The sequence below is a fragment of the Atractosteus spatula genome, chromosome 23 (genome assembly GCF_055471065.1).
Source record: "Atractosteus spatula isolate fAtrSpa1 chromosome 23, fAtrSpa1.hap1, whole genome shotgun sequence".
NCBI classification, from domain to species: Eukaryota; Metazoa; Chordata; class Actinopteri; order Semionotiformes; family Lepisosteidae; genus Atractosteus; species Atractosteus spatula.
The window spans coordinates 15,277,408-15,301,729 of NC_142728.1; the positions used below are offsets into that span (position 1 = coordinate 15,277,408).

Below are 24,322 nucleotides of genomic sequence, written 5' to 3' on the forward strand. Positions count from 1 at the left end.
CTAGCTGATTCCGTTAACCCATAGTCGACCTGTCAGTCAGTTCAGTGGAGTGACCAGGAGCCCAGGGGGGAGAGGAAAATGCAATCCTACTGTGGCTCTTCTGAATCGGTGGTCCAACCTGAGCGGCCTGCCCGAGAAGGCCGGTCCGGGACCTCGGGATTTTGTTTGGCCAATCGGCTGTGTGAGCCACTGACTGGAAGTCAGCTGGCTGACCTTGATTGGTCTCGACTTCACCTGACCCCTAACCCAGGGATTTTCCTTTTTAAGCGAATAAGAAAGCCAAAACAGTCGTTTTTAATAATGTAAATTTATAGTTTCCCTAAAAAAAAAACAGCAAGGACTTAGTAGAACAGGTTTCCCCGCTGTTGTGGGAGGCTGGAACAGGCTGCCATCCGCCCCTCTGTCCTACTGGACTGCCAGGAGCTAAATGGCGCCATGATCCTCCTCCAGCCATGTGGTTGAAGGTGAGACCCTGGCTTCTTTCAGGAAGCATCTGGATGAGATCCTGGGATCAGTGACCTCCTGGCAGTCCCGCAGGACGGGGGGGGCCATGGCCTCTTGTCTAGGTTGGGCAGCAGCTCCTGCTGTGATACTGAGGGACCCCACACAGTGAGCCCTCCGCCGAGAGAGATGCTGCAGTCGCTGATTCTCTCTGTGCGCGCTGCTGTCTTGCCCTCAGCTCCTCGACGAGCTGGCCACGCTGGTCTTCTTCCTCCTGACCGGCTACAAGTTCCGCCCGGCGTCTGACAACCCCTACCTGCTGCTTCCCCTGGAGGAGGAGGAGGAGGACCTGGAAATGGACGATGTGTAAGACGCCGGCGGGCCGCTGTGCATCGCAGGGGGGGGGGGGGGGGTGTGGAGGTCCCGGTTCAGTCCCTGGGTGTCCCCGTTGCGTGCCGCGCCCTTCCAGCCTTTTTGAAACACGTGGTTCCAGGACCTAAGTCACACAGAGGAATTGGGAGCCTTGGGCAGTTCTCAACAAAGTGGTTGCTTGAAAGCCTGCAGCCATGACACTTTGCTGTCGCCTTTAATGTTGGTTTTAAGCACAAAAAGCTCTTCGCGATGACAGTAAAGTACCAAAAGAAGCTAAACAGATGATGGAAAATAAAAGGAAAAGCCCTGATTGTATAAGTATTCGTCTCCTGTGTTGTGGAGAACCTCAAATAATTTAAGCGCACAAAATCGCCCTCATGAGCCACAGGTGCGTCGAGTAGACGCAAAGACTCCGCTGTGACGACCGAGGAGCCTTCGGAGCCGCTCAGGGATGAGGCGGGATGAAGGCCCAGCTCAGGAGAGGGGCCTGAAAACATCCGGAAAGTCATTTCAAGAAACTCTGGGTGACTTGAAGTCTTTCTTCACGCCACCAGTCAGGGCGCGAGTACCGCTCTCGGGCGCGAGTACCGCTCTCGTGCGCGAGCGGGTTGAAACCATGCTGGATGGTGCCTGGGAAGGATGTGGAAATATTTTCGGAGAATGGCATTCGGTGTTCCAGGGGTACGGCAGTGGTGAGCTCGGTCTGTCCGTCCTGCACGTGATGTGCGTTTGACATTCAGATGCATTAGTCTTGGTGCGATCGCGTTCCAGATTAGTCCACCGTAGCTGATGCCTGCACACATTCTTTAAAAGCAGCAGTCGAGCATTGACCAGATAAAACCTACTCGGACGCTTTTTGGCGTGATCAGTTTTAAAAATGAACCCAAAGCTTCTTTTAACCACTCTGCTGAACCCTTTCCATGCTTTCCTTAACTTTTCTTTCCTGCTAGTCTTTTCCTGAATTATGTTTCCCCCGATCTTTTTTTTTATACTCCTTTCTTCCTTCCAAAACCCTGTTTTGTTTTTCTCCATCCTCGGCCCTCCTGTCCCCTCTCTCCTCCTCCTCCCTCTCGTTCGCTGTGCCCCACTGCATCGCCTGTCCTGCCCTCTGGAATCGGCCCCTCGCGCTCTCTCCCAAGTATTTCCAGAAATAACCCTGCTTGTGGCGCTGTGTGTCCTTGTTTTCGTCCTCACGGAGCTCAGGCGGCGTGAATTGCCTTTTTTTTTGGGCTGCTGCTGGTGCACGGCTGTGTTGGTTTCTGAAACGGGGAAAAAAGCAGTATCAAAAAATACCCCTATGCGTTCTGCTGATGTGCAGCTGCAGACATGGGTGTCGGCGCCCTGCGTCTTTAAATTAGTCCGTCCGTTTTGACGAGAGCCTCTTGATTGCTGCTAGCAAAGGAGCTTCGAGTGTTCTGTGAAATTGGGAGATGACGTCCCTGACAGCCATGTCTGTGCGGAGTGTCTGAACAGCTCTGGGCAGGAGAGGCACTGGCCACCCTGCGATTCTCAGCCCAGATTGTGGAAAGGCGTGTGGGAGTCTGGATGGAGCTGCCCGGCCATGTTGTTTGAAAGATGGAGCTGGAGGGGGAGCTGCAAGTCAGTTAACTATGAGCTGCCACATGAGCTGGGCGTCTCCTCTCGTTTTTAAAACTGTCGTCTTTTCTGGACTAACAGGCTGCAGGCTCTTTAACTCGGTTCCAAACCGGGGGGGAGTCTGCACTGCCGGGTCAGGAGAGTAGGGGCTGCCTGTTTTGAAGGAGCCCATCCATGCAGGGTGCTCTATTGCTTTTCCCTGACCTTGTTTTTTTTTTTTTGTGGCATATTCTGCTTCTACTCCTCAGCATTTTGCACCAGTGAAACGTCACGGCTTGAAAGAACCTCTCTGTGTTTTTGAGGTGCGTGTCTGTTCGCTGTCTTGGTGTTTGTGGCACATCGGGGACGGGAGGCAGCTGGGCGTTGAGGAGTTCTGACTCTCCCTACGAGAAGCCCAGAAGCAAGAGTGTTGGGGCGTCGTCAGAGCATCGATGAACCCTTGCATTCGTTTGAACGAGCGCGGCAGGGTGCCCTGTGCCCTTCCTCGTTGTGGCTGCAGCCTTCCCCTTGCTACAGTCCTGGTTCTTTCCATTCTGGGGTTCTGTCCTAGTTCTTATTTATAAAAACCAGCTGCTCCACTCCGCACAGGCGTTCCTTAACTCAAAAGCATATTCTCTGTCTCTGTTCTGCCATTGGCTAAGACTCCCGCTGTGCACATTAACCTATATAGAGCGCCGCGACAGGCACTGCTTTTAACAGCTGCTCGGAGCTGGAGAATCAGGGACCTCTTTTACTTGCATGTTCCAGTGGCCTCTCTGCGGCATGGGGTTCACAGAAGGCAGCAGGCACGTCACATCCTTTGCATTGCTGGTACCAGACAGGCCCATGTAAATGTACTTTGGCCACAGAGATGTGTTCATTTGTAGCTTGAGCTGCTGCGCGTGGCTGGGCCATTTGTTCCAGACACACCTGTGAGACCTCTCCGTGTAGACGTGACGCTCTGTTATTCAGCTCCAAAGGCATTTTTTATCTCATGCCCCCCCCCTCCCGTCTTCACTCACCTGTTTCATAGCTGGGCCTGGAACAGTCCAACGCTTTTCAATTCTGTGTAGGATCTGAGGTGCTTGAATCAGATTGTCCTTCTTCTGATCTCCTCCATTCAGGACGAAGAGGTTCGGTGCCTGTGGCAGGCCCGTGTGTTTCCATGCCTGTGAGATACCCCTCAAAGGTTGGCTTTGAGCTCCCTAGCGGCCATTTTTGTACTGTAGGTGAGGGGGGTCAGAGTTGTAATCGGTATTCTGGAGAAGTCCTTTCTTGTGCAGTGCATACTCTCGAGCACGGCTTCCTTTGTGTGTGTGTGTGTGTGTGTGTTTTTTCCCCACTGTGCATCCTATCCCTCTAGATCAGGTTTGTGGCTGAGCATCTGGCAGCCTCGCGGGGCGGACAGGTGGGCAGCCGCCCTGCGTCCGCCACGCCCCTCCAGCTTTTGGGAGGTCTTTCAGTGAAACACGCTGGCGCAGATAACGGGCCGCACGCCGCGCGGGCTGGCAGGGCTGTTTCTGGGGCAGAGCGCCTGCCGGGCGCCCAGGACAGGCGACAGGTGGCGCGGCGCGCGCCCTCGCGGAACGGCGCTGCCCGCGGAGCTCGGGCCCACTCTGGCCTTGGGTCCCAGGGCCTGTGCAGACCGCTCGTGCGAACCTCATTTCCGAATGAAACGGGTCAGAAAACGGGCCGGACCCGTTACGCTCACAGTACCGCGCAGTCCGAATGGATTGCCCTGTGATGGGCTCGGCAGGCAGGGCCGCTGCTTTCTGGGTTTTGGTCAAGGTGAAGCGGGCACGCCTCCAGTTTCACTCTGATCTCGCAGGTGTGCCACCAGTACGGTCACGCGGGGCGGCAGGGCAGTGAATGACAGCTGTCCTGACCGGAGAAGCTGCAGAGTGACTCGGTGGATGAAAATCAAATATTTCATAAGTCCGGCGTCCAGTCAAACGATACAGGAGATGCCGCAGAGCTTCTTTTTTTTTTATTTCTGGCTTTTGGTTTGTTTTTTTTCCCCCGCAAGACCCACTTTTACCAGTGAAGATCGGGAGCTTTAAAAAAAAAAACAAAAAAAAACAGCCTCTTGGCTTTTCACAGATTAGTCGCCGCAGCGGCTGAGCCGAGCTCATCGGCCCCCCACCTGCAGTGCGGCGCTGTCTCTGGCCGCTGGCAGCAGATGGCAGGCCTGTGCCTGGCAGCTGCTCCTGCCCCGCGCGAGCCGAGCGTCGTGCGGTCGCCCTGGCTCCCCGCGCAGCTCTGCGTGTCTAACCAGACCTGCCTCTGTCCCTGCCAGCGTGCCCTTTCCCCAGCGCCAGCCTGGCACGGCTCGCGGGGCATCCGCACCGCTTGAGTGACACGTTCACACACCCGTGTGAGTGTGAGCCTGCACTCCTGTGTACTCTGGGGGAGGGTGGGCCGTGGGCGTGGGTATGCTCAAGGTGTACAGGCATCTGCATATGTGCCTTTACATAATATTATTATTATATTATTATTATTATTCATGCTTATATAGTGCTTTTCTGGACACTCCATTCAAAGTGGAATCCCACCAGCAGCCCCAGCAACAAACGGATGTTCATCCAAATTCCTCCAGTTTAATAATAATTATATTTAATTAATAGTTATTAATTATTATTATATATTATATTTATTTAATAATAATTCCTTACTCTTGTACTCTTGTATGGTGCTTTTCTGGACACTCCATTCAAAGTGCTTTACAGGTAATGGGGATCCCACTGCCACCACCAGTGTGCAGCCCCACCTGGATGCTGCGCCAGTCCGCTCCCCACACACCAGCTCTCAGTGGGGAGGAGAGCAGAGTGATGAAGCCAGTTCAGAGATGGGGATTATTAGGAGGCCATGATGGGTAAAGGCCAGGGGGGAATTTGGCAAGGACGCCGGGGTAACACCCCTACTCTTTATGAGAAACTCCCTGGGATTTTTAAGGACCACAGAGAGTCAGGACCTCGGTTTTACGTCTCATCCAAAAGACAGCGCCTTTTCATGTTATATCGTCCCCGTTGCTATTCTAGGGCGTTAGGACCCACACAGACCCCACGGTGATCACCCCCTCCTGGCCCCACTAATACCGCTTCCAGCAGCAACTGTAGTTTTTTTCCAGGTACGACCAGGCCTGCTGAGCTCCAGTGGGGCTGCCAGCTGTGAATTGCAGGGTGTTGTAGCTGCTGGCTGGCCTGTCTTGCACAGTTAAAACCGACCTGCCTCAGGTTTGCATTAGGGTTATGGGACAGCTTACCAGGCCCAGGAAAATTACCTCCAGTTGCTCTCGCACTGATGGATGAGTGTCGGGAGAAGCAGTATATTCAAGCACAGCAGCGCTCATCCCTTGGGGGAGATTTATTTTGGTTATTTTCGTCTTCCATTATGCTCCTCACTGCAGGCGGATGCAAGGGACTGCATGGCTTTATGCTGTGAATACTAACAGGCAGGTAATCAGGCTGCTGTGATGGAGCCACTGCCATTGTGCATCCCTCCACTAGTGTCCGTATCCGTGCAGAATGCTAATAGGCCAGGGGCCTGTGCTGCAGCCTTCTCCCGGCTTCCTGTGGCCTTGGCAGCACCGAGTCCTCCTTCATTCCCAGCCGTTTTGCACTGGAAGGTGCTAGAAATTTGCTTCGCTTAGAAAAGGAGCCCGTGGCTCAGCACTTAAAAGGGCCTGTCGATTAGAAAAAGACAGTTGGACCTGATTGTTCAGCAGGAGCTGTGCAGGGGGTCACATTTTGCCAGTGACAGATGCGTTTTGGTTTTTATTCTATTGCCCGGAGCGACCGTTCCCATCTTCCCTTTGAGTTGACGCGAGCGGCCCATGTAGGGGGGGGTGTTGGTCAAGTTGAAGAAACGCAGCCGGCGAGGGTGAATACCTCTGCCCCGCCTGCACGCGTCCCTGTAGCGGCGATTAGAAATACGGTACGGAGTTTGGGTTTCGTTTCTCTCCAGACTGGGGCAGATGGCTGGTCCGGGGTGCTCTCCTGGCAGCTGGTCTTGTCCGTATGCTGGGAGATCGTCCTCCACAATCGGGGAAATCCAGCGTGTGTTTTTATCAACTTTGGACAGGCTGTGGCCAAGGGGAATGATGAAGAATCTCTCCCGGTCTGATGTCGAATGAGCCAGTGCCTGACTTCAGCAGTTCTCTGTCTAGCGGTGGGATTGAGGGTTACAGGCGGAGATTGCCGGGTCTTGTTTAATAAAACGTGTTCAAATATTTCTCCAAAGGATGACAGTGTGATGTGGAGCTGTTGTTTTTGGGCAGCAATAGAAAATATTCCTTCACAGTCCGAAACCTCCACAGAGGTGCACATGGTTGGCCTCCTTTCTCATGGACGAATCTCCAAGGAAAGTCAGATTTTCTTTTAAAGGGAAGCGATCGTTCTTCAGACGTTTCATCAGAATACGGAGGTTTCTAAACCAGGATCCCCATCAGCTCTGTTATAATCGGGAGCAAAGGGTGCAGTATGTCTGGAGGGATTTTGAGTGTCTAATCACAGGTGTACAAATTTCCCGTTATCCTGTAGCATTGCTGTGTGCACAGGGGAGTTGACCCGGCTCGTTTGCTGACAGGTGTAACCTGTTGTTTCCGAAGGGATGTTTCATTGCATTGAGTCTTATGGGCTGTGATAGAAAGTAGTCTGTTATACCGCATGAATCAAGTGTGAGGAAAGGAGTGTTCACTGTGGATTTTATTTGAGAGCGGCTCACTGGGAAAGGGTTTACCCTTTCAGGGAGGCACTATTGGAAACAGAGCATTGCTCTAGAAATGCTTTCCTGTGGTCTTGGAACTCGCTGAAGAGCACCACATCAGCTCAGTGTGCGCACTGCATGTGACTGACCAGCACGAGCCTGTTCAGTGTCCAGTGTTGCTGTTGAGCTGAACACAGTCCTCACGGTCCGGTTGACTGTGTTCAGATATCGTTGGCGCACAGCACGGAACTGTTCAGCTCGGCCCCCCTCCTTCTGTACCCTGCTCCTCCGGTGAGAGCGATTCTGTGTTCTGCATGGGGGAAAATTGCCGCATTGTGGTTGTGAGAGAACGCTATTTTGCTGGTCTCATTTTCGAGGGTTTGTCCCAGTGCAGTGTGTCGCATGAATAATGAATTCACCAACACGAGCAGAGGTCTTTCAGCCCACAGGTGCCAGACAGCTGTAATATACGAACTAGCCAGGAGCGCTGGCTGATGCCAGGTGTAATTCTAGTCTCGTTTTGTTACAGACTCGTCGTAGTAGAAATGTTTTGTTGTGTAAGTATGCGTGGGGGGGGGGGAGGTCCGTAACAAGAGTTTTGTTTTCTAAGCGAATCTGGAAGTGCTCTGTTTTCAGGAGGAGCTTATGATAAGAGCATTTCATGGCAAAAGAGCAGCCAGTGTCCCTTTTTAACTACATTACAGACGGAAGAGCACATGAGCATCTTCACTCATGAGGAACTTGTAGACACGTTTGCTGTAGGGACACCTGTGAGGACACCTTTTCGTTTATCGAGTGCTAATCGAGGTTTATGAAACGACGAAGGCCTCAGCCTCCGGGTCGAATAGAGTTTTAAGAAGTGCAGCAGGAGGCAGGTCATCTGATCATTTTAGTTTTATTCCTCTGCTGTACCAGGTTCATTGGGTGCGAAGAAATTCGTATTCGTATAGAACATATAGCCAGCAGCCATATCACCCTGCTGCTCACCACTGGCAGCCCACTGGAGCTCAGCAGGCGTGAGTCTGGCCAGTACCTGGAAGGGAGACCTGGGAAAGCCAAGGCTGCTGCTGAAAGAGGTGTTAGTGGGGCCAGCAGGGGGCGCTCACCCTGCAGTCTGTGTGGGTCCTAAGGCCCCAGTATAATGACGGGGACACAATACTGTGAATATGAGACGTACAGCCGAGGTCCTGACTCTCTGTGGTCTTTAAAAATCCCAGGGTGTTTCTCAAAAAGAGTAGGGGTGTTACCCCGATGTCCTGGCCAGATTTCCCCTCTGGCCTTTACCCATCATGGCCTCCTAATAACCCCCATCTCTGAACTGGCTCCATCACTCTGCTCTCCTCCCCACTGAGAGCTGGTGTGTGGGGAGCGGACTGGCGCAGCATCCAGGTGGGGCTGCACACTGGTGGCGGTGGAGGGGATCCCCATGACCTGTAAAGCGCTTTGAGTGGAGTGTCCAGAAGGAGTGTTTTTGACACGTCGATCTGAGTGAAGCTCCTTGCTCGGGGGTGTGAAGGGTCCCTTCAGGGTACAACTGAAGCCCCTCCGGCTTGGCGTCTGTCCTTTTTTTCTGCCACCAGGTGGCGCCGCCGCCGCCGCCATGCATGCTCAGGGCTTACGCTCCTCTCCTCTCTTCCCCCTAGCGTGACCACGACGACGGGGGTGACGGAGGGGGTGAAGAAGGTGAAGAAGGTGTCGAACGGGCCCTCGGAGACGCGGGGGGGGCGGGAGAGCCTGGCGTGACGAGAGAGACGTCAGCCCACCCCCAGCGGCAGGTCTGATGGGCGGCTCCCTCTTCGGATTTCGGCCGAGTTCCTGGAGCTGGACGGGAGGGGAGTGGGGGGGGCGGGGGGCTTCTGACCTCAGGTGTTCTGAGACGTGGGGGTGGGGGGAAAAGCAGGACTTTGGACATTCGGACACGGCTGTCACGGCCCCCTGGACATTGGACTTGGCTTCCCTGCCGGCTGCTTGGGACCCCAGGGATTCGGCCCTAAACCTGTCAGCTGTCGATCTGCACTTTGAGTTTCCTCCTAAGTTAATGCCGACTCTGCACATCGGAATTTTTCTTTTGCGTTTTTTTGCTCTAAGGTATTAATTGCAGCGACTGGAAATCGTCTGCAGCTCTGTCTCTTTCTGCGGGATCCTTTCTTTATGTTGTTGTTGTTGTTGTTGTCGTCGGCACCAGCTGTGGGGCGTCCAGAGCTTTAGGCCGAGTTGACCTTGCGCCCGGATTGCTTGATAGGCGTGTCTTTCCAAAGGCCTCCGTGCCCACCCGGGCAGCAGCCCTGGTCCACCTGCTGTCAGGAAGACTCGCTCTCAAACCCAGTGGTCTCTCAGTGCAGGTCCTCCAGGTCTCCTGCTTCTGTCTCCAGCAGGACAGCCTGCGCGGAAGTGTAACGTTGTTTTAATTCAGCTTTTTTGCCCCAGGTTTTTCTCAGGGGTTCCTGGTGGTCACTACTGTCTAATGTTGCCATTTCCAGCCCTGGAGCTTCTGTTACAAAAGGCTTGGGAAATTGGAGGCGGGTTTGAGTCATAATTAGCTCGTTTTGAAATGAGATGTGCACCCCCCCCTGTGGTTCCTGAGGACCGGCCGTTTAGGAATCGCTCCCAGCTCTCTCCTGCTGCTGGGCGACGCCGGAAAACGGCCAACCTGCAGACCCACAAGAGTCTCTCCATCAGCCGGTTGTCTTTCTTCCCGGGTCTTTCGGAATTGGCCCCATGCAGGAGAGCTGGGAAACCGGCTGGACTGCCAGCGCACCGCCTCAGCGAGACCGAACACACGTCTGGATGTGGCGACAGGACTGGAGCCAGGGGACCTTCTGCCCAAAGAACTGAAGCGTGGCATTCCAGAATCCCGCTGTGGTGGTGGAAGTGGCATGCTGCCTCAGGGCGCGAGAAGCACCAGAGGCTTTGCAGCGAATTGCACGTTAGCGCAGTGTTCAAGGGACAGCTCAGGAGACCGGATAAGCACTGCAGTGACGAGGCTGTCAGTCGGGAGGCAGTTTGGAAAGCTCGCTCCTCTGCTTGAAGGCGCTGCATAATCAGATTCCTGTCCTTCGTCTGCCAGGGCAGTCAATTCTTTACCGCAGTCGGTTTGAGTCAACTTTCTTAAAACTGTGGACGTCTGCGCATGCTGCAACAATGCATTGTTCATCAGGAAACACTCCCAATGAAATGCGACAATGGTTCGGACCAGCCTCGGCTGTGGACCTCCCAGCGCGCACCGACATGCCAACGACGGGAGTGTTGTGGAAGCATATTTATTAAAAACTCGAGAGTTTTCTTTTTTTTGTTGGCGTCCAGATTTACAGTGTAAATAGCTGCCGAAGTTTGGGCAGTGGGGAGACGAGTGTTTCTCTGGGCGGGATTTCCTTTGGGAAAAGCCTGCCCCCACTCCCCCGCCCCCCTGATGTTTTTGACAGTTTTGCTCCGTGGCCGGCTTGAGATAGAGCAGAAGCATCTCAGCAGACGGCCGACCCCGGTAGCTCTTCTGCCAACGCCGTTGGCTTGTTCCAGGTTCTCTCTGGCTCTGTCCTCCCTGCCTCCTGGTGTCCAGTCCGCCAGGTCCTGCCCGATCGCTCCTGGGCTGGAGCAGAGGGCTCGGAGTGGACAGCCCTCTCCCTGGGGGGGAGGTCACAGTCCGCCCCCCCCCACTGCGGGACAGCTTGTCCCGGAGCTCCATTTCACCCACACTGTAGGGGACGGGGGGGGGGTTGAGAAACTTGAAACTCGAAAGACTAATTTAATAATTTGCTGTGTTCTTCATGCTTCAAAACTTTCCCGAGAGTGAACCGTTTGCAGCGTAGAACTGTGATATTTTTAAAAATGCTAACTTTAGATAAGAGAAATAAACTTCAGAGCTGTCACATGTTAATTGTGAAGCCTCTTTTTGTTCAAGTTTGTTACTTTGCCGATGGTGGTTTGACAGATGACTGCTCAGCGTTAACAATCCCAAACGGTATTTAAGCATTTCAGATTTTGTGTGTGTGGGAGGGGGGGGGTGGTTTTTGACGTTGTTGTGCAGAGTTTGTTCTTTATCAAACTATTTTCTTGATGGGTGGCACAGCGGCACAGTGGTGAGCATTGCTGCCTCAGCGCTGGGGTCCTGGGTTCAATTCCTGGGGTGCTGTCTGCATGGAGTTTGTATGTCCTCCCACAGTCCAAAGACGAGCTGGTAGGGTAATTAGCTTCTGCAAAATTGGCCCTGGTGTGTGTTCCTAGCTATGGACTTGTGTCCTATCTAGGGTGTATCCCTCCTTGCACCTACTGCTGCTTGGGATAAACTCTGGGTCACTATAACCTTGAATTGAATAAGCAGTTATGTTGTGTTCCACCTCATTCAGATTTAATGAATTAACTTTTGGCTGTACGTGCTGTTTGCTGCTGTTTATCAGCGAGGCTGGATTCTGGAATCCAGAAGTAAAAAAGGATGAGTTCAGATGAGTTCTGCACCCCAGGCAGCAGGCCTGTCCTCTCAGTAGCTAGGCTGCTGTGCGACATGTTGTTCTTGTCTGCTCATTAGTAGTCATAAAGGTTGAAAGGTCGAAGGTCAGCGGGCTCCTTGCATAGTGCGTGCTGTGCACAGCATCTGTGAGCATGAACGTGCATTCAGACAACCCTCGATTGTTTAGCTAGGTACTGAGAATCGACTTCAAACTAAATCCTGAGCACACAGATCTGCTTATATTTGCTCCGTGGCCCAATAACATGTCTCCTGAGTGTCGTTTTGCTCTTTTGTCAAGTCAATCGAACCAATCTTGATTGACATGACTAGAATTTAGATGGTAGCACACGCAAGGCTCTTTTCTTACATTCAGAACAAGAATGCCGTATAAATATTGATACATTCGGTTACCGTATCCAACGATAGAAAACAAATTGCAACAACAAAATAGCCGAAGGCCAAAAATACGTATTCTGAGATGTGTGTCAAGCACAGTTGAGTTTCATAATTAAACACGTGCCTTTAGGCTCCATGCAAAGCCCTTTCTTACTGTGCTTAGCTGAGCTAAACAGGAGCTTAATTAAAACGGTTTCTCATGCAGCAAGTTTTGCAGCTGAGCATCCGTTTCCCTTTATGTACAGATTTTCCACTTTCCCACAGGTGCCAGACAGTAGCGTACTGGCACACTCTGTCTGCTGTCGCATCATCCGGGTGGGGGCTGCACATTGGTGGCGGCAGTGGGATGTCCCATTACCTGTAAAGCACTTTGGAGTGTCCAGAAAAGCGCTAAATAAGTGTAAGCAATGATTATGAATAATTAAGCAATATGAATTTAAATTCATATGCGTTAAAAATAAAGCAATTAATATGATAGTAATAATATTATAAACAGTATTTGCCTTTGAGTAAGACATCGGCGCGCTTAAAGATAAGACAATGTCCTGAAGACGCTTCAGTGTAGCAAGTGCTTATAAACTGTATTTATATCGGATAATTGCTAAAGATGATAGGTTTTAAACATAGGTGATGTTGTGAATGCACCATTCAAGATCATGCCTTCAGAGACGCTGTGCAGGTGGCTTTATTCGTCACTTCTTGCAGGGCAGAGCATTTGGAATGCGGTCAGTGTGCAAGCCTGAATCAGACGACAGGATACAAGAGGAGCAGGTTCTTGACTTGCATACAAATACCCCCCCCCACCTCCTTTCCCGGCGCTCGGATGATGTGGCAGCTGTGCTGTTCGTCACGTCTCTTAGCGAGGGGATGCGCTCCAGGTAGCTCCGCGCACAAAACATGTCTCGGCTTAGTGGCCGACACCGCGTCTCCAACCCCCCCCCCCCCAAACATCTTGCTCTCAAACCCCCCCACCCGTCGCAGCCTGCAGTACGGAAGAAATTCGATATCGCTCTCGCGCTGCAATAATGAAGTCATCCTTCACCCAGAACCCTCGCGGTAAACTCCGGAGGACGGCTCCTGTGCTGCCATTGTCCCTGTCCGAGGGTGTGTCGCGTTCACCGCTGCCGTCCCGGCTGGGTCCCTGGCCCACAGGGGTGCGGGGGGCGCGGCCCGGGACGCCGCCGGCCTCGACGGAGGAGCGCTGCGGCGCAGGAGCGCCGGGGGGGGGGGGCTCGGTTTCAGCAGCAGCAGCAGCAGCAGCGGGTGCCAGAGACAAAATAAATCTTTTTTTTTTTACAAAAAAAAAATCTTATTACATCTCTAAATGAGCGGGAGCGGTGGTATTCTAAGACATTCTGCTGACAAGTCCATTTGTCTCCCCCCTGCCCCCCTCCTTTACGATGACTTTATTAACGAGCACCATTAGAAGGAGACCAAGAATGTCCAGGGAGTAATTAACGGCAGGCAGGAAGCTGTGTGGGACACCTGCAGGGGCTTCTCTTCAGGAAGGGTCTAGCGGGTGTTTCAGAGGGGCTGTGTCGGAGATGTGACCTGCCTGCCTGTTGGCACGAACAGGTTCCCCCAATGCAGGTGCTGCACCCCAGAAATGGGAACAGGAATGGGAGCTCCCTTTGTCTGCTCCCTCCTGTTCCGTCCTATCGTTTTAGTTCTTGTTCCTGGCAGGTCGGGCCCCGTGTGTCTCGGTCCCCCCCGCGTTCCAGAACTGGAGAGACCTTCTCTCTCCGAAGCAGTGATGGGTGGTGAGCCTGTGTCTCTGACCCCTGTGCGGATAACCATGACGACGATTCGAAAGGCAAGAAGAGGGCGTCTCTTTAAAAATGCAAACTGATTAATTGATCAATTGATTGATTTCATTTGCCCGGCCTTGGTTTGTCTGCGTCTCTCTTGTCTCAAAGGGGGCCCTGTTCTAATTATCTCGTGTTTTGGCCAATAGGAAAAATATGCTGTAGAAACACCCAGAAGGATCTTTCTTCCCTGCCCAATCTCACCAGAGATGCAGGTGCAGCACACTGCCAGGGGGCAGATCCTGTATGGGCACTACCCTCGGTACCCTTCCCTCAGCCTGGTCAGGTGACCATGTACCCAGACCTGGCCCTGTGCTCATGGCTGCCAGTGATCCAAAGATGGAAGGTGACCTCTGACCCCAGGATGACCCCAGGTCATGAAGACGCCTGGCTGTATGTGCAGGTGAGTGATCCAGGGATCCTGACTCTCCTCGATTCTGGGCACCCCCTTAAATTAAGGCAGGCCCTGGGATTATATCTGGATTTCCCCCCCCTCCCCCCCCTTGCGCTACAGCAACGCCACTCATTCCTGGGTCCGGGAGGGGCCACACCTCTCTAAAAACTCCAGCACCCAAGGTCCTGGGAGACATTGCTAATGTTAAGATAATAAAAAGCGAGCCGATTTGGACTGAAGAGCTGCAGACGCACCGGTCCTCCCGGGCCAGGATTGGGTATTCCTGTGCGATACTGTAGATGCACATGGCAGCGATGATAGGTGTTTTGCTTATCTATCCTTGGCAAGAACTGCCTAGATACAAATGGCCGAGTCCTCAGGAGAGTCGACCACCATAAATCAGGACTTGCTTGGTCGTGGTTTTCCATGGGGGGGGGGGTCTGTCCAGGGGTACAGACGTTCATTAGCGACCGGTTTTTTGAGGTCCCCGTGTCCGATTCCAGGGAGTCTGAGCAGGAGGCAGGAGACTCTCGTGGCTGTTCCCATTGGAAAAGTCTGCTGCTGCCACCAAGGGAAAAATGGCTGCCGGTACGTTCAGTGGGGGGGATCGGTGAGCTCGTTACCCACGGCGGCAAGGGCTTCACAGCAACAGCTGCGGGGGTTTCGAAAGAGAAGACGCCAGGGCAGGGCAGGTCTGAGACGTCGCAGCTGTGGGGGACCAGACCTGAATGAATGTTTTGCGTGTCGCTTCATCCGTGCTCTACCTTGGGAGAGAGAAAACGGGCGAGGGGGGGAAATGTTTCCGCCGGAGTAAAAAAAAAAAAAAACGGCTTTGAAAGCTGGTCCTGCTCGTTGGGGAGTTCTATTTTTAACACGCCATTACCGTAGGAGCCAGCCTGAGGCAGGGATGAGGATCGGCAGCGCAGGAGCGATGAGTTGAGCTGGCAGAGGGCGGGCGATAGGTGTGCGCAGCTGGGGGGCTCGGGCCTGCGGCGGGCGGGGGGGAGACGTCACCCTCGCGCCATCCTGGCTGACGTTGGGGGTCCTCCTGCGCCCGAGGGTCTGGGTGTGTGGACCTTGGGGTGTCACGTCTCTGAACCTGGAGGTGTCCGGGATCAAAATCCGGAAGGGGACGGAGCTGGGTGCATCCCCCCCGGTCCACCCAATGGGGTGCCTGCTTAATCCCCCCCCCCGAGCTGGTTTTAATGACCGCAGACAGCAGCTCCTGCTCAGCCTCCTCTTCTTCAGCCGCGATGTGCTCGCCTGGCCGCGCGGTCCTGGACTGAGCGTTGTGCGTTGGAGGACCCAGGCAGATTGTACAGGATGCTCAAAACGCTGGTCTGTTCAGACGGCGGTACAGAGGAGGCTGGGTGCTACAGGGCCCTGACGTTTGGTACACAGACGGGCAGGGACCACAGCTGGGCTCCGGCACGCACCCAAGCCATCCAGAACCGCCCCTCCCGATGGTCCGGACAGCTGCATGAGGCTCTTCCCTCTTTGTGGCCCCCGTGATGTCATGCGTGAGTGTGCACGGATCTCCCCTGCTGCGCTGTCCTGGGGCCGGAGGGGATCGACAACCCTGCTCCCTGCGCTACATCATCAAGACCTTCGGCAGGCAGCTCATGGACAGCACCCGAGTCACAACAGCCCAACCTAAGGCCATGGGGCGTTCAGGCCCGAGCCTGCCAAAAAAACCAAACAAAATGGCGCCCCCGTCACGTGACTCTGCTGTCGGCCATCGATCTCCCGCCCTCGCCGGCTGTCGGGGTTTTGAGCGGTAAATCCGGCGTTAGGAAGAGCGTGACTTGGGCCATTAAACACAGCGATTTAGTGAGGGAATGTCGGAAAGTCCTGGCAGCTCAGCAAATAAAAAGACGCAGGCGCCCGTCCCCAGCTGGTGTTTCTCCGAGCAGTAATCGATGCGGAGTAAATCGGTATCTGTGCCGTGTGGCTCAGTTCCTTTTCCTCAGGGCCCATCTGTGGGGCTAATGCCCCTCCTGTTTGTGCAGTTTAATTAGCCCGTTTTAATTTAAGCTGGGTTTAACGGGGGTCCCCCCCGCCTACATTCTGAAAATAATAGGCTGTCAAACCCCGGGATATTTTTGGGGTCCTCTTTACGGGAATACTGCGTGTGGGCGGCTTTTGAAAATGGCACGCTGACGCGCAGAACAACTAGAAAGCCTTCCTGCGCGAAATCGGTTCAGAAAAAAATCTTTTTTTTTCTTCCATCAGCCCTGTTTTTATGTCGGGAGCGCTGCTTGCGTTAACAGAGCGAACAATGAGCGGGGTTTTAATATCGGCTTTGTGTGCGCGACTGAAGAAAAGAAAAGACTTCAGTGCGCTCCAGCGAAGACACCCTCCCTCCACACACACACACACTACGCCAACGGGAGTTGGGGGGATTAAGTGAAAGAAAAAACACTAATAATACACTTTTTATTTTCAAAAAAACACTGGAGCCTGACAACCCTGGATAACAGAGTACGTGATGCCGCCGTCGTGTCTCAGTGACCCATTAACCAAATAGGTTCGGGCTCCTGTCAGGATGAATAGTGCTGCGCGTCAGATGACTATACTCCCGGCCCGGGGGCCCCTGTTCCTCCCGGGCGCACGTTTTTAACACGACCAGGCCGCCGGCGCTGTTGGCAGAAGCCGGACCTCCGGCTCTCCGCTCCTTCGCGCCGCCCTCTCCTGGCTTTCCCGGGACAGATCGATCCGCTTGACCGCCATCTGACATTTCTAAGGCATCCGATACCGCCCCCCCCCCCCCTCACCCACCCACTACATACAGGTCCAGGTGTATCAACAATGCCCACGAAGGCAAGTTTTCTCGAGCTCAAAACGCAGAAAACACCCGCTGCGGTATTGTTGAGATATCCACGCGTTATATCTTCTCGTCGCCCCCCCCCAGAACTAAGGCGAGCAAGTAACTCGCCTTGGGAAACGAGCGCTCCCACTCGCCTCCCAGCGCCTCCCAGCCGGGCTGTCCGCGCTCGTTAGGGGCGCACGGCTGGGCGCCGGGACGGGAGGGGTTAACTCCCAGCCCGTCCCCGGCCGGCAGCGGCGAGAGCGTCTGATGTCAGGACGGCGCTCCGCCTGAGGCTCGCTGGCAGCTGGCAGCGGAGACGAGGAGGGATCGGCGGTCGCGGAGGCTGGGAAGCGCTGGTGCGGACCCATTTCGCCAACCTCCCCGGGCGCAGACAAAGGAAACCCAGCGGAAGCAGCCCCCAAACCCTGGGAAATTTTCTCCTTCCGTCGTTGCCCTCGTCCCTCCGTGCGCGGACGCGGCGAAAGGTGAGTATTTCTCGGGGTGGGGGGGAAAAGTTTCCTTGCGGAATGGCACTGAAATGCGGATGGTTCTCCGTGCCTTGCTACAGGTCGCTCTGTATGAGGCGAGCTGGGCGCTGGGTGAGTTCAGGCAGCTGGCAGTTAGGACGCGGCTCGGCGGTCTGTATCAGACGTTTCGCTCCGATTCGGGTAGAACGAGATCAATTTTTATTGATCAAAAAATATATATATATATTTTACACCCCCAATTAATTGGAACGACCGGGACTGACTGCAAATAATAAAAATCTGTACCGATAAAACCTCCCCCCCCAAGCAGTCTCCCTCCCGTGGCACGTGTGTCTTGTGTGTGTGTGTGTATTCACGCACGGATAATTACTCCCATTTCCACAACTCTGTTTACGCCGCCCATGAATATTTCATCTCGGGGGGGTGAAGGAGACGCGCCTGTGTGTCCAGCCCCGGTTCCCAGGCGGTCCGCAATGATGCGGCTTGTCGGGGTTTTCGGGACAGCTCGCTCGCTCGCTCGGGATGCGACCGAGCGCTTTGAATTTCACAAACTGCACTGCTGGGGGTGGCGAAGGACTTCAATCTCACGAGCATTTCACCGAAAAAGACTATTATGACCGACTGCAAGGGGTTAAAAACGAGTCCCCTCCCAAACCTATCGCTTTCCTTTCTTTAGAAACGCCGGTACTGAACGACCGTCCTGAGGAATTTTAAATCCACAGAGCTGTTCAACAACCCGATATCTAGTTTTAAAACATATATAGTGTGAGTGTTTTTTTTTTGCTCATTTGGGGCTTGACCGCTGTATCTGTTACAGGCAGTTCTAGTGAAGACACATGGCTTTGGGCAGTAACCGAATCACGTTGAACTTCAAGGGTGTTCTAAACGATCAAAGTGTCTTGTGGAACCTGACGCGGGCTGATTAACTGTTGCACTGTCTTGTTTTACATGAAGGAGTTATTTGATGTGGGCCTTTCTCATACACAAATAATATACATTTTCCACACACCCCTCCCCCCAAAAAAATCAGAACCATCCTGCTTGAACTTGGCGACACTCGTGCATCACCCTGATGGCGCTGAAGACGTATTTTCATTGTTCAGCATCTGAAACCGGTTTATTTATTTTTTTTACAAGAAACTGCGCCTTGTCGCACTTAGGAGTCGGTAGCGAGCTCTGTAACGGCCGCGTCTGTGAAATCGTTCGTCCGTCTTCTCGAAGTGCTCGGCGCCTCCAGGCGCCGCCAGTCCGTCCGCGGTTTCGACCAGATGCGACGCGGTTCTGTCGGCTGTCGGAAAAGGAGAAGAGGCGCAGGTTGTAGTTTTTTTTTCTTCCCCTCAGGCTGTTAAGGAATGTCTTACTTTAAACCACGCCGCCAGCGCGGATGAGGTGGTTCCCCTGTTTTACTTACTGGCAACGAGACCGACGAAGATGTTCTTTGTGTTTCGGGGCTTCAAGCTGCTTCACCCAGCGGCGTGACTCGGGGAAGTGTGCTGAGTTAACCCCCCAAACTCCAACGCACACTTTTCCGTTTCTAACACGGTGAGACGGCGCTCAGGACGTACTTCACCTGGGTTCACGGACAGAAAGCCAGAGGAATACGGGACGCCAGACGGACTCCCCTGACGTGGCCGGAGTGAGTCCTCGCTCGGGGGGAGTCTCACCTCGGCCCTCGTCGTGCTCTCCGCTGGGTCCTAACCTCACCGCCTTTTCCTTAACGACTCATCTCGTAGCTCCAGTCGGCTAAGGCGGGACGGGACCCTGTCCCGGAGCCGACCATCAGTCCCGGCACAATACCGTACATGCGACAAGAGAATTTCATAGAAACGTCTCTAGGAACGAGTAAAGGTGTGTTCCGTGACACCCGAAGAAGGCCCCACAGCCGAAACGTTGTGTTTCTTTTGTTCTCTGTTCAGCAGGGAATAAACCTTTACTTGTTCCTTTGCAGCCTAAGCGTGCTGACGCAGCTCCCCACTGGAAATGTCTGTAGGTCTTGAGGAGATCTCATGAGGCCGCAAGTAACTGCTGCTTCATCATTATGCAGGGTGTATTGGCCACTATCGGTGCAGAATGTTTTCTTTCAGGGGAAGAATATTGACGTGGCGCAGTGGTTAGCATTGCAGCCTGGCAGCTCTGGGGTCCTGTACTGTTCTTCTGTATTATAAGTGTTTAACTGTGTTTCCAAAGGATTTATTCATCTTGAACAGGGAACAGTGTCTGTTATAGCAGATGAGTCGAGTTTGCAGGACCTCAGTGTTCGGTTTAACAGATCTTGTGGTACAGGTGTACCTGGTCCTGAGCACACAGGTCCTGACCCAGCCTGACAGTAAGAAAAGCCCTGTGAGTCCCGTCTCTTTCCCGAAACTGGACTTTTTATATCTCTCGTACTCTTCCGGAGCTTAGATCTGTGCTCCATGTCCTCCATGACATGACCAAGACTTTCCTCCATGTCCAGCTTTCCACTGCAATGGGCAGAGCTTGGCAAAGCCTGCCTGCCTGCCAGCCTTCCTCTATAGACTCGGCTGGGATGGTACCCTCAGGATCGGACCCTCTGTGCCCCCGTTGCAGGAGGGCTGATGAAGAGACTGGCAGCCTGGCGAGAGTCCTGGCTCTTGAACAACCGTGCAACCACTGTCTGGAAAGGTCTCGTGTCTCATCCAGTCTGCGCAACCCGCTGGGGTTGGCTGAGTCTGTTGGCAGTTCATTGAGGGCATTTAACAATAATAATTGCTTACACTTATATGGCGCTTTTCTGGACACTCCACTCAAAGTGCTTTACATGTAATGGGGAATTCCACTACCACCACCAGTGTGCAGCCCCACCTGGATGCTGCGCCAGTCCGCTCCCCACACACCAGCTCTCAGTGGGGAGGAGAGCAGAGTGACGAAGCCAGTTCAGAGATGGGGATTATTAGGAGGCCATGATTGGAAAGGGCTAATGGGAAATTTGGCCAGGACACCGGGGTAACACCCCTACTCTTTTCGAGAAATGCCCTGGGATTTTTAATGACCACAGGGAGTCAAGACCTGCCTCTTTACAGTATAGTGCTCCCGTCACTATACTGGCGCATTAGAACCCACATGGACCATAGGGTGAGCGCCCCCTACTGGCCCCACTAACACCTCCTCCAGCAGCAACCGTAGTTTTTCCCAGGAGGTCTCCCATCTAGGTACTGGCCAGGCTCACACCTGCTGAGCTTCACTGGGCTGCCAGTGGTCAGTTGCAGGGTAATGTGGCTGCTGGCATTTTCCAAAGGCTGTGTTTAGGATGAGTCAGGACAGTCTCAGGTGCTCAGCAGGGCCGGCCCTAGTTGGTCCTGGGATGGGAGACCTGTGTGAATTACCAGGTTGCTGCTGTGTGGTGTTGGAGGACCACTAGGTGGTGCTCTTTCCCCTGACCCAGTACATGCTTAACTTGCATGTTAAGCAGTCATACTGTGCTGTAGTGACTGAAGATAGTGACAAAAGATCCCAGGGCTCTGTTTGTCTGATTAAGGCCATTACCCCTGGAGCCCTGGCCTTGAACAGTCTGGCTTCCACACAGATGACCCTAATCCACCTGGTGCAGCAGTGTCTCTCCCCCACCCCTGCAACCTGCAACGTGCTGTGTCACCAGGCTGCTCTGTATCAGCAGGTGGGGGCACGGCTCCAGAGGGTCTCCATCGACGTGTTAAGCACTTTGGGATCAGCGGGGATGTGGAGGGCTAGACAAACGCAATTAATAATTAATCGTCGTGTCCACTGGAAGCCCACTGTCGCCTGTGGCGTGCGCAGATCCGTGACCGACACGGGGGGAGGGAGTTCTGGTCGAGTCCCCGGCTGGAGTGTTTCAGATGTCTAATGAGAACAGGGGATCCTGTTGTTTTATATCTCCGACAAACTCGGCGTTTGTGAAATAATTTGCCAGTACCCGCGGTGCAATCTCATTTTTTCCTCCAGGTTTTCTCTGCATCGGTCCTCACCCGTCAGAAAGGGCTTTAAAAGCCAGACTTTTCTTTTTTCCTTCCACTGGCAGAGAAGTTTGGGGGGGGGGGGGGGGAAACAAACTGAAAAGGGTTTTGGTCCAGATAAAGACTAATAGGATCTGCGTGCCGATCTCTAGGGTCAGAGATGGGGGAGGGGGCCAGATTGTTTTTAAGCCTTGTGAACGAGATCTCAAGAACCTGAAGGTCAAGAGCAGAGGCCTGCCCTGAGCCTGAAATCGTGAGCTGAGCAGGAGGCTTGGATCGGTGTCTTCTGCTTGTCTGGCAGTTGCCCGATGTGACAGGGGAGCAGGGGAGACCTTCACCGCCCGTGTGTCTGCGGCGTTCGCTTGCTGGGCCCTCGTTGTTCTGGCCCCTGCCGCGGGCGCTGCTAGCGGGAGCCGGGGAGACGTTAAGGGGGGGGGCGCGTGACCGGCTGGGGCTCTGGCGAGAGCGCGGGGCCGTCGCTGCGGCTGACCGCCGCGCCTCCGGGCCCTCGTCGTTTCCGCCACACTCCGCCCCTGGCCCTGTCGTTTGGAGCCCAGGGAGAATTCAGCGTCTCCAGCTGGAGTTCCCCGAGCCAGTATCGGGGCCACTACCTGAGGACCCCCTATCTCCTGCCAGCCACGGAGCTGGCCGGGCCCGCCCTTTCCATTCGCCTTTGGGGGCGAACGTGATGAAAATTGCGCCTGTGGGGGTGTAGGAACAGATGGACGAGTATTCTGTGTCCTTTGGAGGGTTGTCACGCCGGGCACTGTCCCACAATGCCCTGTGGCCTGTCAGCAGGGCACGGGGCATTGTGGGACAGATTCCCTTCGCTGTAGCTGACTGGCGTCTTCCTGTTGGCTTGTTCACGGAGGTGTGACCGGTGGGGTCCGTGGGTGTGGGGGGGGACACAGCTCACCGCTTGTGTCGCTGAATCGGGGGGTTAGTTCCTCATTCCTGGGGTGTTGCAGTGCCAGGAGGGGTAAAGAGAAGGGGTTACAGTAACGTGCTCTCTGATGTTGGTTTCCGCAGGGCGGGGCGTGCCTGGACCCAGCGGAGCCGAGCAGACAGACCCTGAGCGTCTCCAGGCCGGACTTTTTTGTTGTCGTCGTTTAACGAAGGGCGCCGATCGCCCGTCACCGGACAGCAGGCGCTCGGAGAGACCCGCCCCGGCCTGCCGGCTGTGCCCTCGGCCTTCCCACCCGCGGCATCTCCCAGCGCAGGAGAGGAAGCCGGTAGCCCCAGCTCTCCGCCAGGCGCCGCTGGGATCCGCACATTCCCGAAGCAAGCAGGCGCCGGAGTTGGCCCTTTTCCGCCCCTGGGTGGAGAAGGTGGAAGACTTCCGTCTCGTTCGGCACCGCCAGGGGTCGTGAAGTGCTCCCAAGACGAGTCCTCTCGGGCAGAGGGCAGATCCGGGTTTGAGAACATCCTGCTCTTGTCCCAGTTAGGAGCTGCAGAGAGGGGCAGCGCACCGGAGTTGGCCCTCCTCTTATCTGAGCTGCGGAGCTGGAGGAGAGCTCTGTGAAGAACTGCCCACAGAGAGAGAGAGAGAGAGGGGGAGGGAGGGAGGGAGGGAGGGTAGTGCGAGTGCAGCCAGTCAGAGAGAGAGAGAGGGAGTCTGGTAACCAAGGACAACTGCAGAAACACTGCACACAGTCAGTCCCACACAGTGACTGGAGGAAAGGCTACATGGGCGCTGAGATTGCAGCAGGAGAGACTCCGGAGATCTGAAAGCCACCCGACCTCCCGTCCCGAGGCGAGTACAACCCCCCCCCCCCACCCCGAGATCGGAGAGGTCAGCTCAGTGCTGGAGGGGCGGGGCGGGGCCAGGGTGCGGACTGGCCGCCAGCAGGAGCAAGCCAGCCTCTCCGTGGGCTTCCGATGGGAGACTGAACTTCCAGCAGCGGAGCCTGACTGCCTTCCCCGGAGGCCCGGTCCGTAGCGGTACTGCCGTGTCCGTTGCCCGAGTTTGATTTCTCCTGGCGGCGTGCCTGGAAGTGGGATCGGGCTCTCGGGGGCTCTGGGGGTCAGCGAGCGAGCGAGCGAGCCGGGGTCTGGACGAACCCGCCCAGGCCGGGACGCAGCGTGCTGACTGACCATGGGGAAGTCCAACAGCAAGCTGAAGCCCGAGGTGGTGGAGGAGCTGACCAGGAAGACCTACTGTGAGTATGTCCCTCCGCCTCTCCCTTTTCTCTCTTTGCACTCGCATAGCGAGGAAAGCAGACATTTCCCAGAGAGGCGTGTGCGAGGATCAGTCTAGCACCCCTGGAGCACTTAACTGAATCCTTCCAGCTCGAACTGCTCTCACAGAAAAGCTTTGTCGGTTTCTGGCACGCTCGCATGAGTATGCCGTTGATTATGAGGACCTGGGGGAGAAGGAAGAATGTTTTTTGAGATGCTGTATGTCTGTTTACGGCTCCTTTCCTCCTGGTGTTTTACGCAGTGCAAGATCTGTACTCCCAGTTTCATCTCTTGCAGTGAAATCAAAGTATTCTCGCGCGCAGCAGCAGCAGCAGCAGGGAGGGTGGACACCGAAGTGGACTCCAGTCCAGTCTGGTGTATCTGAGGATTGGCCAGCTGGGCTCCCAGTGCGCAGTTGTCTGCATCTAGCTGTTTCTGACGGGGCAGAGTTTGCCACCCACCTGTAGAGGAGCAGGAGAGACTGGAACCGGCTCCCTGTGGGTGCTTGCACAGGTCTGGCCTGGGAATCCGTTCGCACGGCCTGCTCGCCTCTCTCCCCTGCAGCGCGCGGACACTGTGCGCTGTGCGGGGCTCATGACAGCCGTAGCTCTGGATTCCCGCTGGGCTTGGGTGAAGCCTCTGCTTGCGTTTTGGCCCAAACCAAGCTAGTTCAAGCACGGCGCAGCCTAGGCCTGGACAGCAGTAGCATAGCAGCGCGCGGTGCAGCGGTATTAGCTGGAGGTAGTGCTTTATTCTGCCTGGAGTT

General features: G+C 54.6%; 2 protein-coding genes across 3 annotated transcripts in view; both read left to right on the forward strand.

Moving 5' to 3' along the window:
• Positions 1–10,960, forward strand: part of gpr107 (G protein-coupled receptor 107) — a 31,916-nt gene extending 20,956 nt beyond the window's left edge. Inside the window, exons 17-18 of the mRNA XM_088940416.1 lie at positions 680–807; positions 8,736–10,960. Coding sequence (XP_088796542.1) covers positions 680–807; positions 8,736–8,835 — 228 coding nt within the window. The 3' untranslated portion in view covers positions 8,836–10,960. The remainder of the gene's footprint in view (positions 1–679; positions 808–8,735) is intronic.
• Positions 10,961–17,220: 6,260 nt separating this feature from the next.
• The window catches only part of ncs1a (neuronal calcium sensor 1a), a 31,453-nt gene continuing 24,351 nt past the window's right edge, over positions 17,221–24,322 (forward strand). The window contains exons 1-2 of one of the 2 annotated variants that reach the window (XM_088940601.1): positions 17,221–17,425; positions 22,408–23,537. In XM_088940601.1, coding sequence (XP_088796727.1) covers positions 23,474–23,537 — 64 coding nt within the window. In that variant the 5' untranslated portion in view covers positions 17,221–17,425; positions 22,408–23,473. The remainder of the gene's footprint in view (positions 17,426–22,407; positions 23,538–24,322) is intronic. The other variant, XM_088940602.1, reaches the window with a different exon arrangement.